Source organism: Rhinoderma darwinii, chromosome 11, assembly GCF_050947455.1.
Source record: "Rhinoderma darwinii isolate aRhiDar2 chromosome 11, aRhiDar2.hap1, whole genome shotgun sequence".
NCBI classification, from domain to species: Eukaryota; Metazoa; Chordata; class Amphibia; order Anura; family Rhinodermatidae; genus Rhinoderma; species Rhinoderma darwinii.
This window is the reverse complement of record NC_134697.1, coordinates 36,861,914-36,884,553: the sequence shown is the minus strand read 5'-3', so window position 1 is coordinate 36,884,553 and position 22,640 is coordinate 36,861,914. Positions and strand designations below refer to the sequence as shown.

The following is a 22,640-nucleotide window of genomic DNA, read 5'->3' as shown; positions in this document are numbered from 1 at the left end:
GATTTCCTTAACCTCGAAGGTGTCTGAAGGGCCGCTGGAGGCAATCGCAGGGCTTGGAGTCTTGGTAAAGTGGTTCAGAACCACTGGCTTCGGGAGAGAAACATGGAAAGAGTTGGGGATCTTGAAGGTCAAAGTTGCAGTGAAACGTCTTTGAGACGACCATCTGAAATTGCATTGAAAAGGGTTCTTCTAGGCGAGTGGTCTTCTCAAAGAAGATGGCCAGTATGAATAATATATGGTGGAACTGAAAATCTGTCACGAAATCTGGGCTGGGTAAGGGTACGGTCTTCTCAAAAAGGTGGTCTTCTGGAGAGGTTTCACTGTATTAATGACATTTTTAGATGTTGATATTAAGTATATGTTTAATCCCTTGGCGCCACAGCCATTTTTTGTGTTTTCATTTTTTTCTTCCCCACCCTCCAAAAGCCATATTTTTCAGTCAACAGAGCCATGTGAGACTTTATTTCTTGCAGGACGAGTTGTAGTTCTTAATGGCATCATTTAATGTATTATATAACGTAGAGGGAAACCAAAAAAATACTTTTTGTGTGGTGAAATGGGAAAAAACAGCGATCTCTCCATTGTTTTTCTGTCTTTTTATTTGCGGTGTTCACTTTGTGGTAACAACATGTTATTTTTATTCTTCGGGTTGATATGATTGAGGCGATACCAAACTTATATATATTTCTTTGTTTTACGTCTTTTAGAAACAATTTTTTTTTTAACAAATCCTTTTATCTGTGTCGCCATATTCTAAGAACGTTAACGATTTCATTTTTCAGTTGAGCGGTGTGAAGGGCTTGTTGTTAGCGGGGTGAGCAGTAGGTTTTATAGTGAGACATGGGACTTTTTGATAATTTTTCAAAAATTTCGGCCTTATAGTGACGCAGCGATACCAATTATGTTCATGTTATTTTTCTTATACATTACTTTAGGGGATAAATTGAAAAAGGGGGATTTTTTTGAACGGCTTAGGTTCCATGGTTGCTATTGTCCTCGGCATCTAAGTGGTTAAACTGCTGGGATGGGAGTTATTTCCAATCCTGGCCGTTACAATGAGGCGTCGGATGTTTGGTACAGCCGTCATCCGCTAAGCATGGAATAGGCTCAGCCCGTCAGCCCGCTCTATTCTCCCCCTTGGTGACTGTCACATAAAGTTATGTCACATTTTGCCAAGGGGTTAGTAAATTACATTGTCATCATCCTTTCCATGAATTGTAATGGTGCTCATTTAGAAATATAATTTTATGTTCAGAGGGGGTGTACTTTTTTTTGGTTTTTTTTACGTTCAAACTATTTCTCAACCATTCGTTTCATTACATAACTTCATCTATTTCCAAATCAATATTGCTTCAGTAGAAATTATTATTGAAATTTTTAAGAAACCTACTTTAAAAATTTGTTTTGTCCCCATTTTTGCGTTTCTACTGATTGCCGTGCTGAGCTTGTCAGCTTGTAATTGGTGTGTGTGGGATTAGAGTGAGAGGATTGAAAGCTTCTCTACCACCCACCTGCTCTTTAGAGTCGCTCAACAAAATTAACCGTATATATTTTGTGAATGCAGCAAAACAATGATAAATCATTTAGGTAATGATTACCCCTCCTCCTCGTGGAAGCCTCAGGTCTGTTTTTTACACTTTAGTCACGGCAGTCACGTATTTGGATGTAATGTGCAGGGAATGGAGTTGTTGACACATCACATGAAAAACAATTTTTGCAGTATATAATCTAATTCTAGTTTTCCAGTGCTGAAGTATTATGGGATTGAAACTTGTAGCCATTAGAAGTAAACTAAATAACACAGGTTAGTGGAGTTCAGACAGGCATATTGTCCCATTATTAAAAGCTCATGCACATTGTAAGAACCTGTACAGCATTACATGGAGGCTATACAGAGCCCCACAACATCCGTCAGACGCCATGTGATATTCTTCCCTAGAACCATTGGTCTGTAATTACAGAATATCTCCGTACATACAAAGCCAATGGAGTATGTCCTAATATTTATTTATTTGTAGAATTTGTATGAAATGCGACACCACCATATGCCTCTATATAAAATTGAAGTCATATTGAAGTACAGTAGAGGCCTCGTGCCCCTCTATGGCAGCCGTGTTAGGGCTTCATACGAAACAGAGCAGTAATACAGCCATGTGCAAGAGCTCTAATATTCAGTATTCCGGATGTAATTCCCAGAACTCTCCATGGTTTGCATAAATCAAAATTACGACACCATTAATCTTTATAGCTGGGATCTCCAATGATCCTGCAAACGAAGGGGCCACAGGTACCTGCAGCACAGTCAGGGGCGTAACTAGGAAAGACTGGGCCCCATAGCAAACTTTTGACTGGGGCCCCCCCTCCCCTGGGTGTCACACAACCCCCCCCCCTTGTAGATAGTGCCTTTTTTACAGCCCCCCCTGTAGATAACGCTATACAGCCCCCCCTCTGTAGATAGCGCCATACAGCCCCCCCTGTAGAGAACGCCATACAGCCCCCCCCTGTAGAGAACGCCATACAGCCCCCCCTGTAGGAAACGCCATACAGCTCCCCCCTGTAGGGAACGCCATACAGCCACCCCCCACTGTAGGGAACGCCATACAGCGTTCCCCCCTGTAGGGAACGCCATACAGCGTCCCCCCCTCCCAAAAAAATGCGACCTACAGTGTGTCCTACAAAATACATGTATCCCCTCTACACAGGATCTCCACAGGATAGGGGATACATGAGTGATCGCTGGCAGCAATAGGGAGAACGGGGGACTGAAAGTCCCCTGAACTTCTCCATGACAAACCTCTGACTTCCGGCGTCTGCGCAGCTCAATAACAATGAAAGGAGCGCTGGTCACGCATGCGCACAAGCGCGACCAGCGCTCCATTCATTTCTACGGAGCTGCCGACACAGACCCCGGAAGTCTGAGGTTTGTGATGGAGAACTTCAGTGGACTTTCAGTCTCAATGCCAGCGATCACACATGTATCCCCTATCCTGTGGATGTCCTGTGGAGAGGGGATACGTGTCCTGTGTAGAGGGGATACATGTCCTGTGGAGAGGGGAGGGGATACATGTATTTTGCTCTATTTTGCACCTTCAGGACCAGACACCGTTTAGCCATTTTTAGCACGTGTTAGTTAAACGGCTATAACTTTTTTATTTGTTGTGCTAACGACATGATTTTTGCGACGTTTTTTCCGTAGACAATGCAGGTTTAATTTTTTATCGTTTTTATACACACCTTTTTTGCTATTTTAGAATTTTTATTCATAAAGTTTGAAAATAATAGTAAAAAAATAAGCTTTTTTACATTTCAGCTATTTTTTTTTTGGTAATAACATAGTTTTACCCTAAAATAGACCTTTTATTTGTGATCGCCATTTTCTACCGTAAATTTTTATATATTACATGTCTATATTAGGGTAATTGGGTCAGCGCTAGCGTTACAACAATGATTGGTGGGGGGGAACGTTTTTTTTTGGGGTGGGTATTTTATGTGTATTTATTATTTACATTTTTTTTGCACTTTACTTTATTATTTTTTTATTACTATGATCTGTCCCCCAAAGGTCAAAGAAGACCTTTGGGGAACTTTATATATTTTTTTTCTTTCTTTTACACCATGTTTTTCCACTGTAACTGGAGCTGCACAGCAGCCCCAGTTACAGGGGAAATCAGCCCTCTCATAGTGACGATTGTCACTAATAGGGCTGTGCTGGGTCTAGTAAGTGCTGTCTTTATTCCTGTACACAGCGCGCATTCAGCGCTGTGTACAAGTGATCAGAGAAGACAGAAGCAGCGAAAGCTGCTTCTATCCTCTCCTCAGGGTCCCCGGCAGTCACTGACAGCCGGAGACCCGACATTCAGCTGCCCGATCGTGCGGGCAGCAAGTTAAAACCCGAGCCGTAGAAAGTCTATGGCTCGGGTTTTAAGGACCCTGACCGCTGGCCGTAAAAATACAGCCAGCGGTCGGGAACCAGTTAATGGCAGAGCGGGGAGATACCTCCCTGCTCTGCCGTAGTGTTCAGTGGCGTCCCGCTGTAGCAGCCATAGCGGCTGCTAGCGGAGCCTCCGGCCATGGTGGGGGCCCGTGCCGGCGGGCGACACGGGCCCCCTTATGCCGCGGGCCCCGTTGCAGCCGCTACTGCTGCTACGGCGGTAGTTACGCCACTGAGCACAGTCCCATTCACTTGAGCACTCAGGCCTCATGCACACGGCAGTGCTTGTAATCACAGTCCGCGATTAGGGGCCAGCCGGCCGCGGACAGCCACCCGCATTTTTGGCCCTAGCTCCCATACAAAGTATGGGAGCCAGGGCCGGACTGAGACTAAAAAGCAGCCCTGGCACACAAACCCCAGCAGCCCACATATAATACACTTCCCTTACCCAATATTGTGGATAAATAGTAACACGTTGCAGATAGGTTTGCTTTGCCAAGCCCCTTACATCTCTCTTAAATATGTAAAGCCCCAAACAGAACTACTACCAAGCAAAATCTATGCTCCAAAATCCAGATGGCGCTCCTTCCCTACTGAGCCCTACAGCGTGCCCAAACAACCATTTACTTCCACATATGTCATTCCCATACCAGGGAGAACCTGCTTAACAGTTTATGAGGTATTTATCTTCAGTGGTACAAGCTGGGCACAACATATTGTGAACTAAAACAGCATATCAGCGGAAAATTGCACTTTGCACCATCCACTGCGCATTAATTTATAATACAATAAGACGTGGGGTCAAAATGCCCACTACACCCTTAAAATGCCTTCAAGGTGTATAGTTTCCAAAATGGGCGTCACTTCTTGGGGTTTTGTTTCCATATTTGACCTCAGAGCCGCTACAATTGTGGACGAATGCTGCGAAAATCATTAGAATAGGCCTCAAATGCGCATGATGCTCTTTTACTCCGAAGCCCTGTCATATGTCCAGGCAAATTATAAATGCCTTAAGGGATGTAGTTTCCAAAATGGGGTCACTTCTCGGGGCTTTCCACTCTACTCTGTACCTCAGGGACTCTGTAGCTCAGTTAATGTGACATGGCGCCCGAAAAACAATCCAGCAAAATCTGGGCTCCAAAAGCCAAATGGAGCTCCTTCCAATTTGAGTCCTGCCATGTGCCCAAACAGCAGTTTAGGGCCACATCTGGGGTATTGCCATGCTCAGAAGAAATTGAGTAACAAATTGTGCAGAGCTAAAACTACATATTTTTTGAAAATATGACATATTTATTTTTCACTGCCTAATTCTAGAAAAATCTATGAAACACCTGTGCATTCAAAATTCTCACTACACCCCTAGATGAATGTCCTGAGGGATTGAATTTCCAAAATGGAGTCACTTTTAAGGGGATTCCCCTATACGGTTACCTGAGGGGCTCCGCAAATGCGACATAGTGCCCAAAAAACAATCCAGCAAAATCTGCACGCTCCTGCCTTTCTTAACCGTGCCGTGTGTCCAAAAAAGCAGTTTATGACCACATATGGGATATTGCCGTACTTGGGAGAAATTCTCTAATGTTGGGGTTCTATTTCTCCTTTATCCCCTGTAAAAATGAAAAAATTTTAAGCTTCAATGTTCAATTCCAATAAATTCAGCAAGAAACCTGTGGGTCCAAAATACTCACTGTACCCCTCGATAAATTCCTTGAGGGGTGTAGTTTAACACATGGGGTCACTCCTTTGCTTCTGAGCTAGGGCCACATGTGGGATATTTCTAAAAACTGCAGAATCTGGGCAATAAAATATTGACTTGCGTTTCTCTGGTAAAACCTTCTGTGTTACAGAAAAAAATGGATTAAAATAGATTTTCTGCAAAAAAAATTACATTTGTAAATTCCCCCTCCACTTTGCTTTAATTCCTGTGAAACACCTAAAGGGTTAAGAAACTTTCTAAATGCTGTTTTGAATACTTTGGGTGCTGCAGTTTTTAAAATATGGGAATTTCTAATACATAGGGCCCTTAAACCACTTCAGAACTGAACAGGTTCCTAAAAAAATAGGTTTTGGAAATTTTCAAAAATGTGAGAAATTGCTGCTAAAGTTCTACGCCTTGTAACATCCTAGAAAAATAAAAGAATGTTCAAAAACAATGCCAACATAAAGTAGACATATGGAAAATGTGAACTAGTAACTATTTTGTGTGGTATCACTATCTGTCTTACAAACAGATACATTTAAATTTATAGAAAATGCTAATTCGTTATATTTTACGCTACATTTTGGTGTTTTTCACAATTAAATACTGAATGTATCTATCAAATTTTACCACCAACATAAAGTCCAATGTGTCACGAGAAAATAATCTCAGAATCTCTTGGATAGGTAAAAGTATTCCAAAGTTATTACTACACGAGATTTCGTATCCGTTGCTGGAATCTCACAGAAAAGATTCAGAAGTGTCAGGATTCTGAATACACATGACGTCCAGGCTGGATGGTCATGTGTATTCATTATTAGGACACTGGATTAATGTTAATCAAGCAGAATCGCTGTGTATGTGGCTGCAGATCATGTTCTAGTAAGAACGCGATTCTGCTGTCTAAATGAATGGAGAGGAGTGCATGATGCCGATTGGTCAGCGTCATACACTCCTCTGTACAACGCCCACTTGGTCGAAAGTAAAAACACGCCCACTTGGGCATTAAGACACTCATTAGCATAAACCAAAATCGCTCCTAACGTTGAGAAAATAGATCGTTTTTTTAAATAAAAAGCATTACTGTCACCTACATTATAGCGCCCATCTCCTTATGTAGGAGATAGAACACTTATAATGTGGTGACAGAGCCTCTTTAAGTCCCAGACCACCAGCTCAGATTGATCTCTGTGCTTTCTTGTTGTCCAAATGTAAATGTCACTTCCAGCAGGAATAAGAACATGTCATCTTTGGAAGAATCTGCTGCCAGCTCCCAACACCAGAGGTAGCGCACTGGTAAAGTTCTCTGCTAATAAATTAGAGGAGTCAGAAACATGGGGGTTCTATCCCCAGAATCTCCTCTTCGTGTCTCCAGCCTTTCCCAGTGCAGGTTCACAAGGTGAGGGATTTTTTTAAAAATAGAAATACATTTCCCTGTTGAGCGTCAGCTGCTTGACAAAATTGTCCGAAGAACATTGTAATCTTTAAGTACAGACAGCAAGCTTGCATGAGTTAGGAGAACACCATCCACCACACAAGAGGCATGCAGGACAATTTGAACCCATGTATATGGGCTAACTCCATAGCAAACCTGGCCTAAATACTTAAGCCCAAAGCCACTTCACTGACATACCCCAATTTGATCTAAAGTTTCTTTTGTTGAAAGTCTGATGACCCTTTTTTAATTTTTTTTTTATTTATTTATTTTTTAAATTTATTAATGAGGTGAAAAATGTGTCCTGGTAAAGCTGCTGTCCAGGGGGCTCACAGCTTTTGTGTTCTGAGTTTAGTGCAGGGATCAATTCTATTTCAATGTGGGGTCTAAGCCCCATGTTGGCCTCCTGGTGATCTTTGGCTGCTTCCCCCTTTCCCAATGTGCAATCTATGGAGTGATGGATTATGATGCCTGTTTGAATCTCATCCACATGCTGCATAAATGCTGAGCGGAAAAAACGCTCAGAAGTTGACCTGCGGTGCGTTTTTTTAGTCCTCAGCATGTCAATTGTATTTGCTGCTTATTTGTTGCGGGTGAATTCAATGGGGAACTAAAACCCGCACCAAATAGCAGATGTTGCAGTTTTTGTGGCGGAAAAGCAGCAATTCCGTCGCAAAAAAAACGCAACTCAGCAAAAAAAATCTTATACTTGCCCAGAATTCTGTTTCTTTATCCAGGCCGGGCCTCCTGGGATGACGTCTCATCCCGCTGCCGCCAATCACAGGCTGCAACGGTCACATGGGATGAAACCTCATCCCAGGCCTCCACAAGTTGGTGCATTTTTTTCAGCCGGGATTGTCTGCGCCGCACAGGGCGTACATGCTGTGTGGGTTCAGGCAGCGTATCTGTCTTGTGTGAACATACCCATACGGTGTCATAAAAATATGTTCCCCAGGAATAAAACGACCTTAATGACAGCTGCTACGCCCTTTTACTGTGGTCATTAAGGGGTTAACGGGTTTTAAAATATGCTGTCTTTTGTATCTGCATTATTTTATACTTTTTTAAACTGCATCATTCTATGACTTCAATCAAAAATTGCATGTTTGGCATTAATGTTAAAACCCCAAAAGAAATATTTTTCTGGGGAAGACAAACCTATTGTTTATAATAAATGACGATGTCTGGATTTTAACCTACTGGATGCAGCTCTTGTGGTGAGACGAGACAATTGTTTTGAATAGTCTCAGTAGAAATCCACACCCAAATCACGCCATGTTAAGTAGTAGCTCCCCCTAAAAATGATGCAAAACATTGATTATTCAAATCACTTTTATTCACAATCACATTTTCATCTAAAACCGTACAATGAATTATAATTCTTAAACAAAAACCACAAAAATAGTAATAAATAGATGGAACAAAGTAAAAAGACATTCATATACATTTATTCAACAGGAACAGAAAGAAGGGTTGGAGGGAGCATCTGGGATTATGGCTATAATCTGTACGTCTTAATTACATCACAGAAAAGTATCTCCAGTCCACACAGTAAAAGACACCCGAACACTGGATAGCAACAAAAGATTGGTCCACGGCTAGAAACAATATAGCAATGTATTTACATAAAATATTCGGATGTGTTATCGTTCATTTAAAGCATCCGGGCAAGAGCCCATTTATATAGACTCATAATTTCCTCTACCGTCCCTTACAGATTAATGATCGCTCCAAGGATTAGGTCATTGACCAAACTGTACTGGATTTCATTAATGATGCCGCTCCATAATAACGTTCCATTAAAAAGTCACATGTTGGTTTAATGTACATTTCAATACATCACCCTGTGAAAATAAACCCCTGGCAGGAGCCATAAAGCCTTGTTTTCATTGAGCTCGCTTTTTTTCAATTTTTTTGCCCGTATGTGATTACTGAGCTCTGTATTAATGAAATGCTAGAGTACAAGTGGACCCAGATGTGAGAATGCGCATGGCTGATAATTAAACTGAGTCAACTCTGGAAGTGATTGGTAATAACATAGGGATATGAGAAGCAGCAATATCACCGAATTCCTTACACTAGCAATTAAAATATTTTCCTACAGCTTTAAAGTTTTTCTGGATGTTTTTCATTATATTGTATACAACCTTTTCATCTGGTTACAGATGTAGATCTGCACCATACCTTACTAACATTCCTTCCCTGTTGTATTCATAGAGCCGCGGGATATGCTCCTGCTCCTCGGCAACCGCAGTCTGTGTAAGCATTCACTTATCCTATTTTCCTGTGAATACGGACACTAAGGAGGCAACATATTAAAGGCAATAGTTTCCTTAATTCAAGGAAACCTCACATTGAATAGGCAAACCAAGTAGTCAATCGATTTCAACAGACTGTAGCAGGAGAGTGGGAGGCTCTGCCAACTTTAGCCATGCTATAGGGTATAGAAGGTTAATGATGTATATGGCAGAATACTGCTGAATGTAATATCTGCCGGTTTATACATTTTGCCTGAAATAAGAAGTAAAACATGTTCACCTTTTAAACACCATTTTACTTATATTTATGATATATAATCACTACATTTATAAGGCTAAGTATATTGTTTTATCTACTTTGTACTGATTCTGGGCTTTTCCTTTGGCTTTCTGTAAGTTGCTATTGGAAATGGTGAACAAGGTTGTAGACAGATCCCCCCTGACAGTTATCTGAGCTCCCGTACTGCACTGGGTTGTTCTGCACTGCATTCTGGAAGCTTTTATGTTTCCCACATGACATGAATGTTAAGTGTTCTGTATGTATGTGGATGTATAGGTGTGTGCATATATATATATATATATATATATATGTATGTATACTACAATTGCCAGAAAGCAATTCACCAGTGCCGATATTAAATGCTGGGAGATTTCAGCTCTGAAGCTTGCGAGATTGTAAATGCATCTCCCAATTATAATACAGGCTGTAGCTCAGTATCCGTACAAGAGAATTAATGCAATGTATTTGCAAAGATTGTCAATAAGATATGTAGCATATATCTATATGTAAACTGGTGTTTGAAGATGGGCATATGCATTAAGCAATCAGCTGTTCAGATACAGATGTGGCAGAGTGAAATTTGTCCCCTGCATAGGTGCCCAGTGAATCAAAGAAGTCTTAGGAGGATCAAAGCTTCTTAAATGTGTGGCAGGAAAGGGGAAAGGTAAGTGACAACTGAGTGATTGTCATTTTTCAAGTCCATAAAGTGATAATCCTGAAAAATCATATCTGACTGGAATTTCAATTGTATTTATTTTTATTCATTTATGTATAAAAAAAAAATTTTCTGCATTACCAAGAGAGAGAATAAATGGACTGAGGTTAAAGATCATATGAAAAAGGGACATTGTCCGGTAAGTATATTTTGCATTATCTTGTGGCATTTCATGTGGTTCCTAACATGACAATGAAACATGCGTCAGAGATGTTACTAGTTTATAGAGCCTTGCTACGCAACATTGTCATAGATATGTCCGCAGATATGTAACCATGTTTACAGTGAGATGAATTTGACTAAAACTGTATTAACAATCAATAAATCTCCTGAAATACGTCACGACTACTGATAAGTCAGAAAATTTACAAAACAAAAGGAGGTAATGTTCACTCAACCGAATCACTTAACCAGAACACCAACCTCTAAGTAGTATGTTATAGTAATCTCCTATCTGGTACAGACACAAGTGAATCTATATTAAAAAGGTTCTCTGGTTTAATAGATTAAAATTATAATATAAATTTATACGTTTCCCTTATGCAAATGAGTTAAGTATGGCACCGTAGAACCTCTGAGCTGTACAGACCTGAAATACACTTCCCATAGACTTCTATGGGGCCCTTCTGTACCTCTGCATGAATAAGAATTGTGCCATATTCTCTCCTAGCATCATACAAAGAGCACATGAAGTGCCTGTAGATCCATAGTACGAAGCTGCAGGGACTCCCTGTGCCTCCTTACAGCCTCCATGTGCATGAAGCCCCCTGCTCTCAAGGACCAAATTACTGCAAGAAATGTGTTCATTTCAAATAATTATTTTTTATTTTTTACAAACCCACAGAACCCCTTTAATATGTGAAACTTACACTGGTCCCTGGTTTGCCCAACTAATGGCTTGTCTTAAAAAGTAAAAAATTGATATTAAAATGTCCAGAACGATACTAAGGACATATTTGAGGATTGTGCAAATAAGAAAAATTACACCAAACATGGATGGAAATAAAAAATCAAATAATAATTGAAGATATCATATATATCCATAGTAGGACACAGATGATTTAAGAAACAAAAAGGGGAAAAAAACACAACATAAATATAAACAAAACACAAAAATGGGCAGACCTTATGAACCTCTTATTCCTTTTCTTCTATCATGATTCTATGAACACAAATAAGAGCCAAAAAAGAATTCGGCCAATAATTAAACAGCATTGTTATCTCCTAATCTGCAGCGTTGTACAATGTTGTGTTGTGAATGCCAAAGTTTACTGCCTGTTTCCACGTTATAGGCACCGGCAATTCACCTGTGTGGAACATTACAGTAGTTACCAACATTATCACTGAGGTGTTGCATCAATGATGTCATTAGTAACTCCACTGATACTGTGCCTTTAATAAATCACAAATTTGAAGTGACATCATTAAGGCACAGGTGTGATGATGTCACTTATATCTAATGTCAATAATTATGTCACTTGACATTGGTGACGTAATTCATCATTTGCCTAAGTGATGTCACTTGCAAATACTGAGATCAATGTGACACAGTATCAATGTCACTAGTTCCAGGTGTATAGTTTTGAGTGCATCTTGTAGCCACTAAGCCCTATGTTCTGTTCCCCAGTGCTTTTGGTTATGGAAAATTACCAGTCCAAACTCTTAGGTATATTGGAACAGTTTTTGAAATAAGCTACCTGTATACCATAGTTATACCATGCCATCTATAATTTACAGTATAAGACACTGAACAGCTAAGAAACTCAGATTGGAAAAGTTATTTGATTAATAACGTATTATTGCCATGACAGTACTCAATGTGTTAAACTGCAAATCCCTATGGGTTTTCTAACGTTCAAAATGGCTTTGAAATTTTTACTGGAACGGTCAAGTATTCCTGAGTGACCAGTGTTCGGCAACATAATTTATCAGTAATTTCTCATGTACTGTTTATATCTGCAAGGCCCCTTAGCCACGCTTTTATTAGATCATCCAGCCCATCTTATATTATTAGTTCCTTAGTTAGGCAGATTCCTAATGATAATGGTGATGGTTTTTTTTTTAACGACGTTTGAAAAAGAGAGTCGTTCCTCTATTAGTATATATCAGATCTTCTGGTATGCAGATAATTATGTTTCCTAGCCACCTGAGAAACCTATTATTCTGATATTGTCCAGCACATATCAGTGTGTAAAAGTAAAGACCTACCATATAGGCAGGTCAGACTGCTTTAGCAGTCTGATGAAAGAGGGATGGGATGGAGTGTTTCACCCTAAAAGGTTAAGATCCTACTGTTATACATAAAGTTATACCCTCATTGCTGGTACTATACATACAGTTGGGTGTACAAATGATGTAAAATGACAACTTCCAGTAAGCCGGGAGTTGTAGTTTCACAATCGCTCAAAAGCTACAGGTTGAAGATCTCTTCCATAGGCAGTAGGATAATTAATTCTGTTTATCACATAACTCATGAGGCATGCTCTATTTGTGAGGACATAGCATGTGAAATTTGTATTTCCCCTCACAGCATTAACAAACATGATAAGCAAAACTGTATGGCAACTAAGACAAAATATATAACCCTAAAGTAAAATATCTACCTGTAATGGTCAATGGGGTCCATGGTGGCCAATATCTATGAGCCACTAATGAGTTTATAATTCCAATACAACTTATTCAGTGTATATTTTGCCAAAGTTTTTAAACAGTATGACTCAAATTGAATGAGCTGTAATACCAGACACTGCCCATTGGCAAGAGTGGCGCTGTTTATGGAAAACAGCAGACCCTTTCTTCCAATTCTGGATAACCCTTTTAATATAAAGTCCTTTATTTTAGGATGAACCTAGTTGAAGGCGTCATCAGGTTCTGGCTTATTCCCCAGTACATAATACTCCAGGCGCAAATCAGGCAATTCTTGGAAACCTCAAAAAAAATAAATTCAAATGCATTCTTGATATTACAAGTATCTTCAGTAGTAAAGATTGAAAAGATTAAATACAATGGAGGCGATTGTCTCTTGAAACCAACGACTACTAAAACAAGATCTTCTCTTCAAGACAGTTTGATAAGAAATGTTAGGGGATTTAAGGTTAGGGAGATTGGGTTTGGTTGGGTTCAGCTTGTGTTTGGCCTCAATATTTGGATTGCTTTGAACTGAATTGAAATATAATATTTATATTTTGGTTCTCTGAATGAATTTCTGAAAATAATTGTATGTGATGTCTGGGGTTAAATAAAGCCTTTGCTTAACAGCATTCTGTGATGAAAGCAGGCATACAATGCATTACTGTAGATACTCTGCTCACGGCTATTGGCAGAAGGTCCTCCTTAGAGAACAAATAAACCCACAAATTAAAATTCAAAGATTATTTTTGAAAAGAAAAATTCAAGACAACAGCTTGTTGAATGGGATTATCAGTTATGTTGTTTTGCTGTATTAACCTCAAATATTCCTATGTTTTGCATGCAACTATTATAACTTTAGTTATTTAATATTAAAAAAAATCACAAAAAGTGACATCAAAATTATAGTGTAAAAAAATTATCTATCTTTTTACTTTTTAAATTTATTTAGATATGGCTCCTTTCCTTCTACCATTTTTGAAACCGGGAGACACAGCTGAACCTTGCATGTGAACGTAACTACATGAAAGCAAGGAATAAAAGAGCTGGAACAATTGGAGGGCTTTATCAATGCAATTATGGCAGTTTTATGACATAAATGCATTGAAAAATATGGTGTACAGCGAAGAGCCATATTTATGAGGCCACTTTTTTTTAAAAAAGTGAATGGCGCTTCACAGTCAAATTCAGTGCTATAAATGTGCTGAGATAAATTTACACCCCTTTATTCTTTTAAGAAATGTCAGAAAACAATGCAAGGTGAAACTAGAATGTTAAAGGGTAACTAAACGTTAAACAAACTTATGACATGTCATAGTCACATGTCAGAAGTTTTGATTGCTGGGGGTCTGAGCACTGAGACCCTCATCGATCGCTAAAACAAAGCGGCAATAGCGCTCAGCTGCTTGCTTTCTGTTCGGCTTTTTCTCGGAAAGCCAAACAGTTGGTGTACGGACTCAATAGAAAGTCTATGAGATGGTACACCGCTTCATTGGCTTTCCGAGAAAAGCCAAACAGAAACAAAGCGGCTCTGCTCTCACATGAGCGCTTCTGCAGCTTGGTTTTAGCGATCGGTGGGGGAGACCTTGCTCAGACCCACAGTGATCAAAACTTCTGACATGTCACTATGACATGTCAGAAGTTTGTTGAACGTTTAGTTACCCTTTAAGGAATATGGCACATCTCGCTACGCCAGAATACTAAGACTGGAATTTTATATGCCAGTCATAAAACAGAAAAATGCTGGAATAAGATGCGCTAAATTTATAAAGAGGCATATGCCGCTTAACAGATTTTGGCGGATCTTAGGCTGTCTATGCGCCACAAACGGAAATCTACACCAGCTATGAGCTGGCGCCGATTTCTGCTGTAATTCTAGTAAATCTGTCAGGCTGTGGGTGGCTCCACCCCATCCTGCTAAACCCCACCCACTTTGAAAAGAAAAGTGACGAGTGAATAAAGGTGCACTGTTTTGTGCAAAAAGGTGTGCAGCCAAATTTGAATATATTTTTCTGAGAGAAAGCTGGCGGAAATCGATTAATAAATCTCTCACTAATGCACTAATTGAACAGTGCACAAGTCTTAGTAAATATGTTCCAATAGGCCACATGCATTTTCCTTGGTCTTCAAAACAGACATTCTTTCCAGCAAAACCTTATTCCACATTTATTAGGTTTCCCTAAAATTTTCCAGAAAATTTACTTAAAGGTTGGCTCTAGCTCCTAATAATTAAGCACTTTGACTGCTTTATCTACGTTTTCTGCATGTAATGGACATTTGCTTAGGACATTGAGAGAAACTTTTTTTTTTTTAAATTTGCCCTTGAGAGCTGCTCAACATTTGAGCTTATTTACTTAGCCAAGACAATTGGCAAATATTACAATTTCATAACCACAGATCAACGGTTCTTGGACCAGCATATATATGGCCCATAAATTATTAACTATATCCTGTATTTTTGTCACGTGATTATGCCTATACTGAAATACAAAAAGAAACCCAAAAAGATTAGACTGAAAAAAGTGTGTTCAGGTCGGACATCAGAAATAAGAAAACAATTATTAAAAGTTCCATACATCATCCTAATACAGCAATTAAAACAATTAATAATTAAATTTATTTTGGTCATTGTCATATTTGCAAAAGCACCTTATGTTTTTCTGATTTCTAGTTCATGTTTAATCGGTTCTCAAGTGTATTTTATACTAGGAAAAAGATTCCATCAGCACTTCAGGGACTAGGAAGATAAGTAACTTGGTGGAGTGGGGCACAACATATATTTGTTAGTCACGATTATCCATATGTTCATCTACTATTGTTTAGGAAATTAGGCTAATACAAGTTACATGAGCAGCACAACACACGTTGTATTGGAACAAAGCTATCACATGTTTTATCTAAATATGTATCTGTTACAATTTATTTTGACCTAAAAAACATTGGTAAACCCACTATGGCTCAAAAACATTTCTAGGTGGAAATTGCAACACAAAGTTTCAGAGATCTAAACCTACACACCATGAAAAGGTCAATGTCTCTTCTGACCAGCTTGGAGAAAGTCTGGTGTTCTTAGCAACTATTGCTTATTAATCTTGATGATCATAATTGGCCTCCAACAGGATCGGCAACTTCTTTTGATAAGATTCCCAGATCTACTTATTAAAAAATCCAAAAGCTCCAGTGATCCATATCAAACCTCTATACAAAGTTTTCAAAAGAATGATGGATGATCACAAGACTATGCTTCCCTGATATCTTGTTTTCCAGAATCGCTGACTTTAGAGTTGAACCGATAAGGACACTGTCAGATTTAAGTGCCTCTAAATTCTTCAAGATTATCTTAAAAAATTGTAAATATTTGCCTTGGATGAAAACCGCTTCCTCTTTGCCCTAACTGCTGCGATAGGTCTTAATGATGTCTTTGATGATACGTCTGCAGATAGGACAACAGGCATTGTTCATCTTCTTGAGTTTCAAGCCACATGTGTAGCACAGACACATATGTCCACAGGAGTAGATGACTGTGTCCACCAGGTTCTCATAACAGATGGTACACTCATCGCTCCAGGATCCTGAGACGGATGGTGAGATCGGTGACTCGGGCATGCTCACTGGGGAATTTGGAGCTGTACCTGTATGGGAATTTTGTAGAGAAATAGTATAGAAGTTACCATTTTAGTCTCTTGTATCAGGTAAATTAGTTAACACTGCAGAATGAGTGCAATTAGGTCAGAATTTTTGGAAGCAGTTAGACGACAGAGAGAAACTCATCTATTACCCTCTTACAGGGGTGGAGTTTGTTATATCTAAACTATGACATAAGAAATAAAAGTAAACTGGTGAACGATTACATCAAAACATTTAATTTATTATAATAAAAATTTCCCAGCAGGAGGAAGAAGGAAAACATTAAAGGCCACAGGCCAATGATCAAGCGAACTAGCACTCATATGAAAGCTTGTTCCCGATCGTTGCCCTGTGCAAACAGGGCAGAAAACAGCCGATGAACGAGCAAATGCTCATTCGCCTGCTGATCTCAACTTTTATGTGGCAAGAGAAATGGTCTGCCGACAAGATGCAAATGTATGCGGATGAATTATCATATTAACGATAATTTTCCCCCATATGTTCTGACCATTGCTCCATGTAAATGGAGCTTACCGAGCACCGATTAACGTGCTACCGGCCAGGAAATCTGACTGTGTAAAACCACCTTTACCTATATGAGCTTGAATTTAAATTTTATCCAAGAAGGCAAAGATTGCTCTCTATTAAATCTAAGTAAGGACATATATACAGTGGGATCATTTGGTTACCTGATAATCTAAGGCTGTTGTGTGAATGGCCAACACATATGTATTTTCACTGAGGAAATAGGATATTACAGAATTCAAAGACTAGTGTGTAATATAGTTCCATATAATGTAAATATTCTTTGCAAAATGCTTGACACCAGCTATAAGTGTTGACTTTATTGTATCTATCTATCTATCATCTATCTATCAATCTATCTATCTATCTATCTATCTATCTATCTATCTATCTATCTATCTATCTATCTATCTATCTATCTATCTATCTATCTATCTATCTATCTATCTATCTATCTATCTATCTATCTCTCTAATCACTCACCACTTATAGAGTTACATAGGGGTCCTGGACCACTCGTGTTGAATACAGGATCAGAGCTGCCACTGCACAGAGCTGTAGGGCTGTTTGGTACTGATGTAGGAGAACTTGGAGTTGATGGTTCTCTGAGATCAGTTGATAGTGTGGACCCTAAAATGGAAGGCAGTACAATTATTATTTAATACTTTTCATTTTTCAAAAACGGGGTATACATTAATATAGTACCATAGCTAAGTCACATTTTGAGATTAATGTACAATTAATATGATAATTTATTGAAGCTCTACATTGCCCCAAGAGCCTACAGCAATGGTGTTTCCAGTGGCTGAGTGTTAAAGGGAACCTGTCACCAGCATTTCACCTATTAAACCAGCAATACCTGGTGGTAGTGGGTGAAAAATTATTTCTATATAACCTATAATTGTCTTCTTAGTCGGCTCTGTACCTTTAGTATTCAGTTTTTAGTGTTCCCGCACCGTATGTGAATGAGCAGAAAAGAGTCATATCTTCATTTGAAAAGTCAAAACTTCATTTGAAAAGAGTCATATCTTCATTCCTCAAGTCTTTCCGGGTTTACGCCGCCTCCTTACTTTTGATAGCTCCACGCCATCCCCCAGCACACAAAATCCTGCGCTTGTACATTGATGTCCTCTTCTGGTGTGTGCGCACAAAGGGACACCGGATTATTACGATAAAAGGCGCAAAATGTTTGCAAACCGTTATTTACATTTGGAGGAGTTTAGGAGAGGGGACAACGGCAATTACCTTTTTATAGCAGCAGCCAGTGAGGGATAAATAAAGTTCAATAGGTGAAATGCTGGGGACAGGTTCCGTTTAACCTCTTAACGCCGAAGGACGGATATAGCCGTCCTCTGCAGTTGCTAGTTTGCGCAGGAGGATGGATATATCTGTCCTCTGATCGCGTGGGTACTGACAGTGTACACACGCGATCAGCGTCAGGAGCACGGCTGTTATACACAGCCTGGCTCCTGCCGCAACTGCCGGAATCGAAGCGTGCTCCGATTCCACCATTTTAACCCATTAAATGCCGCTGTCAATAGCGACAGCGACATCTAATGTGTTTAACAGAGGGTCGCTATCGGGTTTCCATGGCAGCTGGAGGCCTAACAAAGACCCGGCATGGCCTAATAGATTGCCTGTCAGTTTTACACTGACAGGCAATAATGCTTTGATACACTAAGTATACCAAAGCATTATATATGCGATCAGCAGATCACATAGTGAAGTCCCCTGATGGGACAAAAATTTTTTTTTAAAGCAGTTGAATAAAGTTAGTGAAAAAAAAATGTACAGTCAAAATAAAATAAAACTTTTTTTGCCCCATATGTGGTTTTATTTAGTAAAAGTGTTAAAACAAATAACACATACACATATATGGTATCCCCGCGATCATAACGACTTGAACAATAAAATGAACACATTAATTAAACCGCCGGATGAACAGCGTCCAGAAAAAAAGCAAAAAACATTCTCCCATTTCCCCCCATAAAAAAATAAATAAAAGTGAATCTATAAGTCCTATGTACCCCAAAATAGTACTAATGAAAACGACACCTTGGCCTGCAAAAATCAAGCCCACATACGGCCACATTGACGGAAAAATAAAAAAATGACGTCTCTTGGAATACGGCGATGCAAAAACAAGTAATTTTTTTCTAAAAGGCTTTTTATTGTGCAAACGTCGGAAAACATATTAAACCTTTACATATTTGGTATCCCCTTAATCGTGCCGACCCATAGAATAAAGTTAACATGTTATTTACGCTGCATAGTAAACGGCGTAAATTTATAACGTGAAAATCAATGCTGGAATAGCTGCTTATTTTCAATTCTCTCCTAAAACAAAGTTAATAAAAGTTAATCGATATATTATAAGCATCTAAAAATGGTGCAAATACAAAATACAACTCGTCCCGCAAAAAATAAGCCCTTATACAGCTATGTCGACGGAATAAAAAAAAAGTTACGACGAAAAACAAAAAATAATCCTTGGTAATTAACGCGCAAAATGGCCAGGTTATTAAGGTTACAGTTCTTGTGAAAAAGCTGCTTGTGAGTAATCCCCAGAGGCAACTGGTCCAATGAAAACACATCCAGAACAGATGGATTATATTAGAGATGACTACACAGACAGTGTCCGCCATATCTTTAGAATCAATTGTGAAAAAGGGTTATACATGGAAATAACTACTAGTTCTCCCTCATGGACCATGACAAGTATGTTCCCATGCTTGAACATGTATCAGGCTTGTCATTGCTGGTGTAAATCCTCTTGACCCTGACTATATATATATATATATATATATATATATATATATATCGCAGCCAGATGCCACTGTGGCCGTTATAACAAAATTTTGTCCTTGATATTGGTTAAAGGTGTCAAGGAAAGGCTACAACCTACAGGTACCACTTAGGTTGCCCAAGATCAGTTCTTGGGCTCTGTTTTTCTGGGTAGCATCGTTTTTGGCCTTGCAGTAATGTGTGTATCAGCTTTAATAAAAGCCCATAAAACTAATGTTTTTGATAGAAACTCTAAATAAAATATAGGATGGCAACTGTATTATAAAAGTGATGCTACAGAGATCTCACATACTACTAAATACTGCTCGTTGTCAAATGTCAGAGTTTTGTCTTTAATTACTGACATATTATCTCATTATTACTAATGACTACACAGATCTTAAGTAATGGTCCACTTTTAGGCAACCTTTTCCCATATTCACAGTAACTGCAAAATGTCTTTGCTTGTCTGATGTATACCCCCTTTTGTTCCCATTGGGTAACTGACTTTTAGCACTTGCTGCTGGCCCCATTTGGGGGTGTAAACATAAATTATAAGGCCCGATAGCAAAAGTTAATGTTTACCATTCGTCACACGGCTGTTTTCAGAACGATGAAGTTCTATTAGTGTATTCACATGGCCGATTTTTAATGGCAGGTGGATATTGGCTGTCAAAAAATAGGACATGTCCTATTTTTAGCCGTTTTCACGGCCAAGCGGCTCCCATAGAAGTCAATGGATCAGTTTTTACCGGCCATTTTTTAGGAAACAATCCTTGTAACGGCCGGTAAAAACTGATCCTGGCCGAGGACTCCCCGCACACAGCGCTACATTGAGTGCTGAGCCCAGGGAAGCCCTTGCAATTACTGTTAATAGAAGTACAGCGATGTTGGGCTTTCAACAATTGAATCCCTGGCTAGAGCATCGCAAGTTCTCTGACTCGGGACTTCAGTCATATAGCTGGCACCCCTCCATGTAGATAGCACCCCCCCCTGCCTAAAGAGAGAAGCCGCTCACTCATCCCCCATAGATAGGGTGCCACTGCAGCTCCCTGTTTTATGTTTTGATTTAAAAAGTTTGAAAATAAAGCTCTTACCCAATATGCGTATCTGCATGATGGCTCCATGTAGACCAAAAAACATCCACAATGGCTGTGAACAGTCCACACAGACTTGCATTCCAGTACTGACACCATTATGACTCAAATGGAGTTCACCTTCTGTGTTTATCACAAACCCTAAGATGTCCCCACTCTGAAGAGGAACCAGCACTCGACAGACAGCCCAGAACTCCTTTCTGTCAACCAGTGACTCGGGATTATACGGAAGGTCACTTGGTCTCAATGTGCTGGGATCACAAGATGTTACACCATAAGACAGACTACCCGATCTTGAAGAATTTGATTTGTTTATCTTGACAAAGATGGTCTCATTTATTCTCAGTGATCTATTGGTGAACACTAAAGTTCGTTCTTCTCGGGCATGCTCCAGCCTGGCCACAGTTTGGTCATCTAAAGTCTTGATATGGGCACCTCGGAGCTGATGAAACCGGAGATCACTCTCCAACTGTGATGGAAGTAAATGGGAATGCTGTGAGTTTAGAGAGTTCTGTGGAATAGGACACATTGCGGTCATAGACTGAAAGTTTTCTTCCTGCAAATTCAGGTCACACAAGCTGACAGACAGGCGAGTGTCTTCTGTTTCTCTTCGTAGGGATGGGCGGGGGATGGCGGTGAAAGATCTTGGCCTTACAGAGTCAGGTGGGATGATCTCACTATCTGTAGGTACAAAAAAAAATCGGAATTAGCAAATGTATTTGCCATAAATGCAGGCTATATATTGAGTTGTATCCATCTGCGGGCAAACACAGATATAAGTACTACATATCATTGTATTTTCAAGTGTAGATCGAATGAGTATGTTCTTGTGATATATTTTAGAGATCAGTTTGTGTTGTAAACAAGTAATCTCCCATAATTCCCCATATTAGAATATGCATTGTGCAGACACCAGCAGAGGAGGCAGCCAAATGAAATTCTGCAACCTGGAAAGTTTTGGGACGGACTGCTGTGGCAGCACCACAAGAGATGAGGCCTGACTCACATCACGGTTTAGCCCTACCTTTAGCAGTACGTCGGGAAAGCTTGCGACTTACACTCTAATAAGGCTCCATTAGTCCGACAGATTCTAAAAAAGTGTCCTATTGGCCTCCGTCTGGCTGGGTAACGTCAGTATACCATTTTTTTTGTAGGATGGAATAACACAGTAGACTATGCTACTCAAAAAAAAAGTATGCCGCTCGGTATACGTTATTTTTAACATGGGATCCTATGTGTGATGGATGCCACTGTATAGCATCTGTCAGGGGTATATGTTAAACGTATACCTAGTGCCGAAGTCCTTGGGAAGAGCATCATGTAGCGCTCGGCTCAGAGATTCCAGCCTTGGGGAAGCCCCTGACATCACTGTCCATATATGCACAGTGACTTAATAGGATTCTCGAGTCTAAGAGTCCCCGGCCAGATCGCTTTCAATGCCCTGGCTAGGGACTCTGTAATTTATTTATATATATTTATATATGGACAGTGATGTCAGGTGCTTTTACAAGAGCACCTGGCTGGGGATTCTGGCATCTCAAAGTTCTAACATCACTGTCCATATATGTGACAGTGAAGTCAGAGCGTTGCCGGGGATTCTGGGATCTTCACTCTTTCAATGTCACTGTCTATATAGTGACGTCAAGGGCTGCCCCAGGACA

The 22,640-nt window shown here is 39.7% G+C and overlaps 1 protein-coding gene across 2 annotated transcripts in view; it reads right to left on the bottom strand.

The window, feature by feature from the left end:
* Positions 1 to 11,554: 11,554 nt before the first annotated feature.
* The window catches only part of NEURL1 (neuralized E3 ubiquitin protein ligase 1), a 228,718-nt gene continuing 217,632 nt past the window's right edge, over positions 11,555 to 22,640 (bottom strand). For both annotated transcript variants that reach the window (XM_075841098.1, XM_075841099.1), the window contains exons 4-6: positions 20,980 to 21,660; positions 17,582 to 17,728; positions 11,555 to 16,578 (exon numbers count right to left, since the gene is read on the bottom strand). In XM_075841098.1, coding sequence (XP_075697213.1) covers positions 16,337 to 16,578; positions 17,582 to 17,728; positions 20,980 to 21,660 — 1,070 coding nt within the window. In that variant the 3' untranslated portion in view covers positions 11,555 to 16,336. The remainder of the gene's footprint in view (positions 16,579 to 17,581; positions 17,729 to 20,979; positions 21,661 to 22,640) is intronic.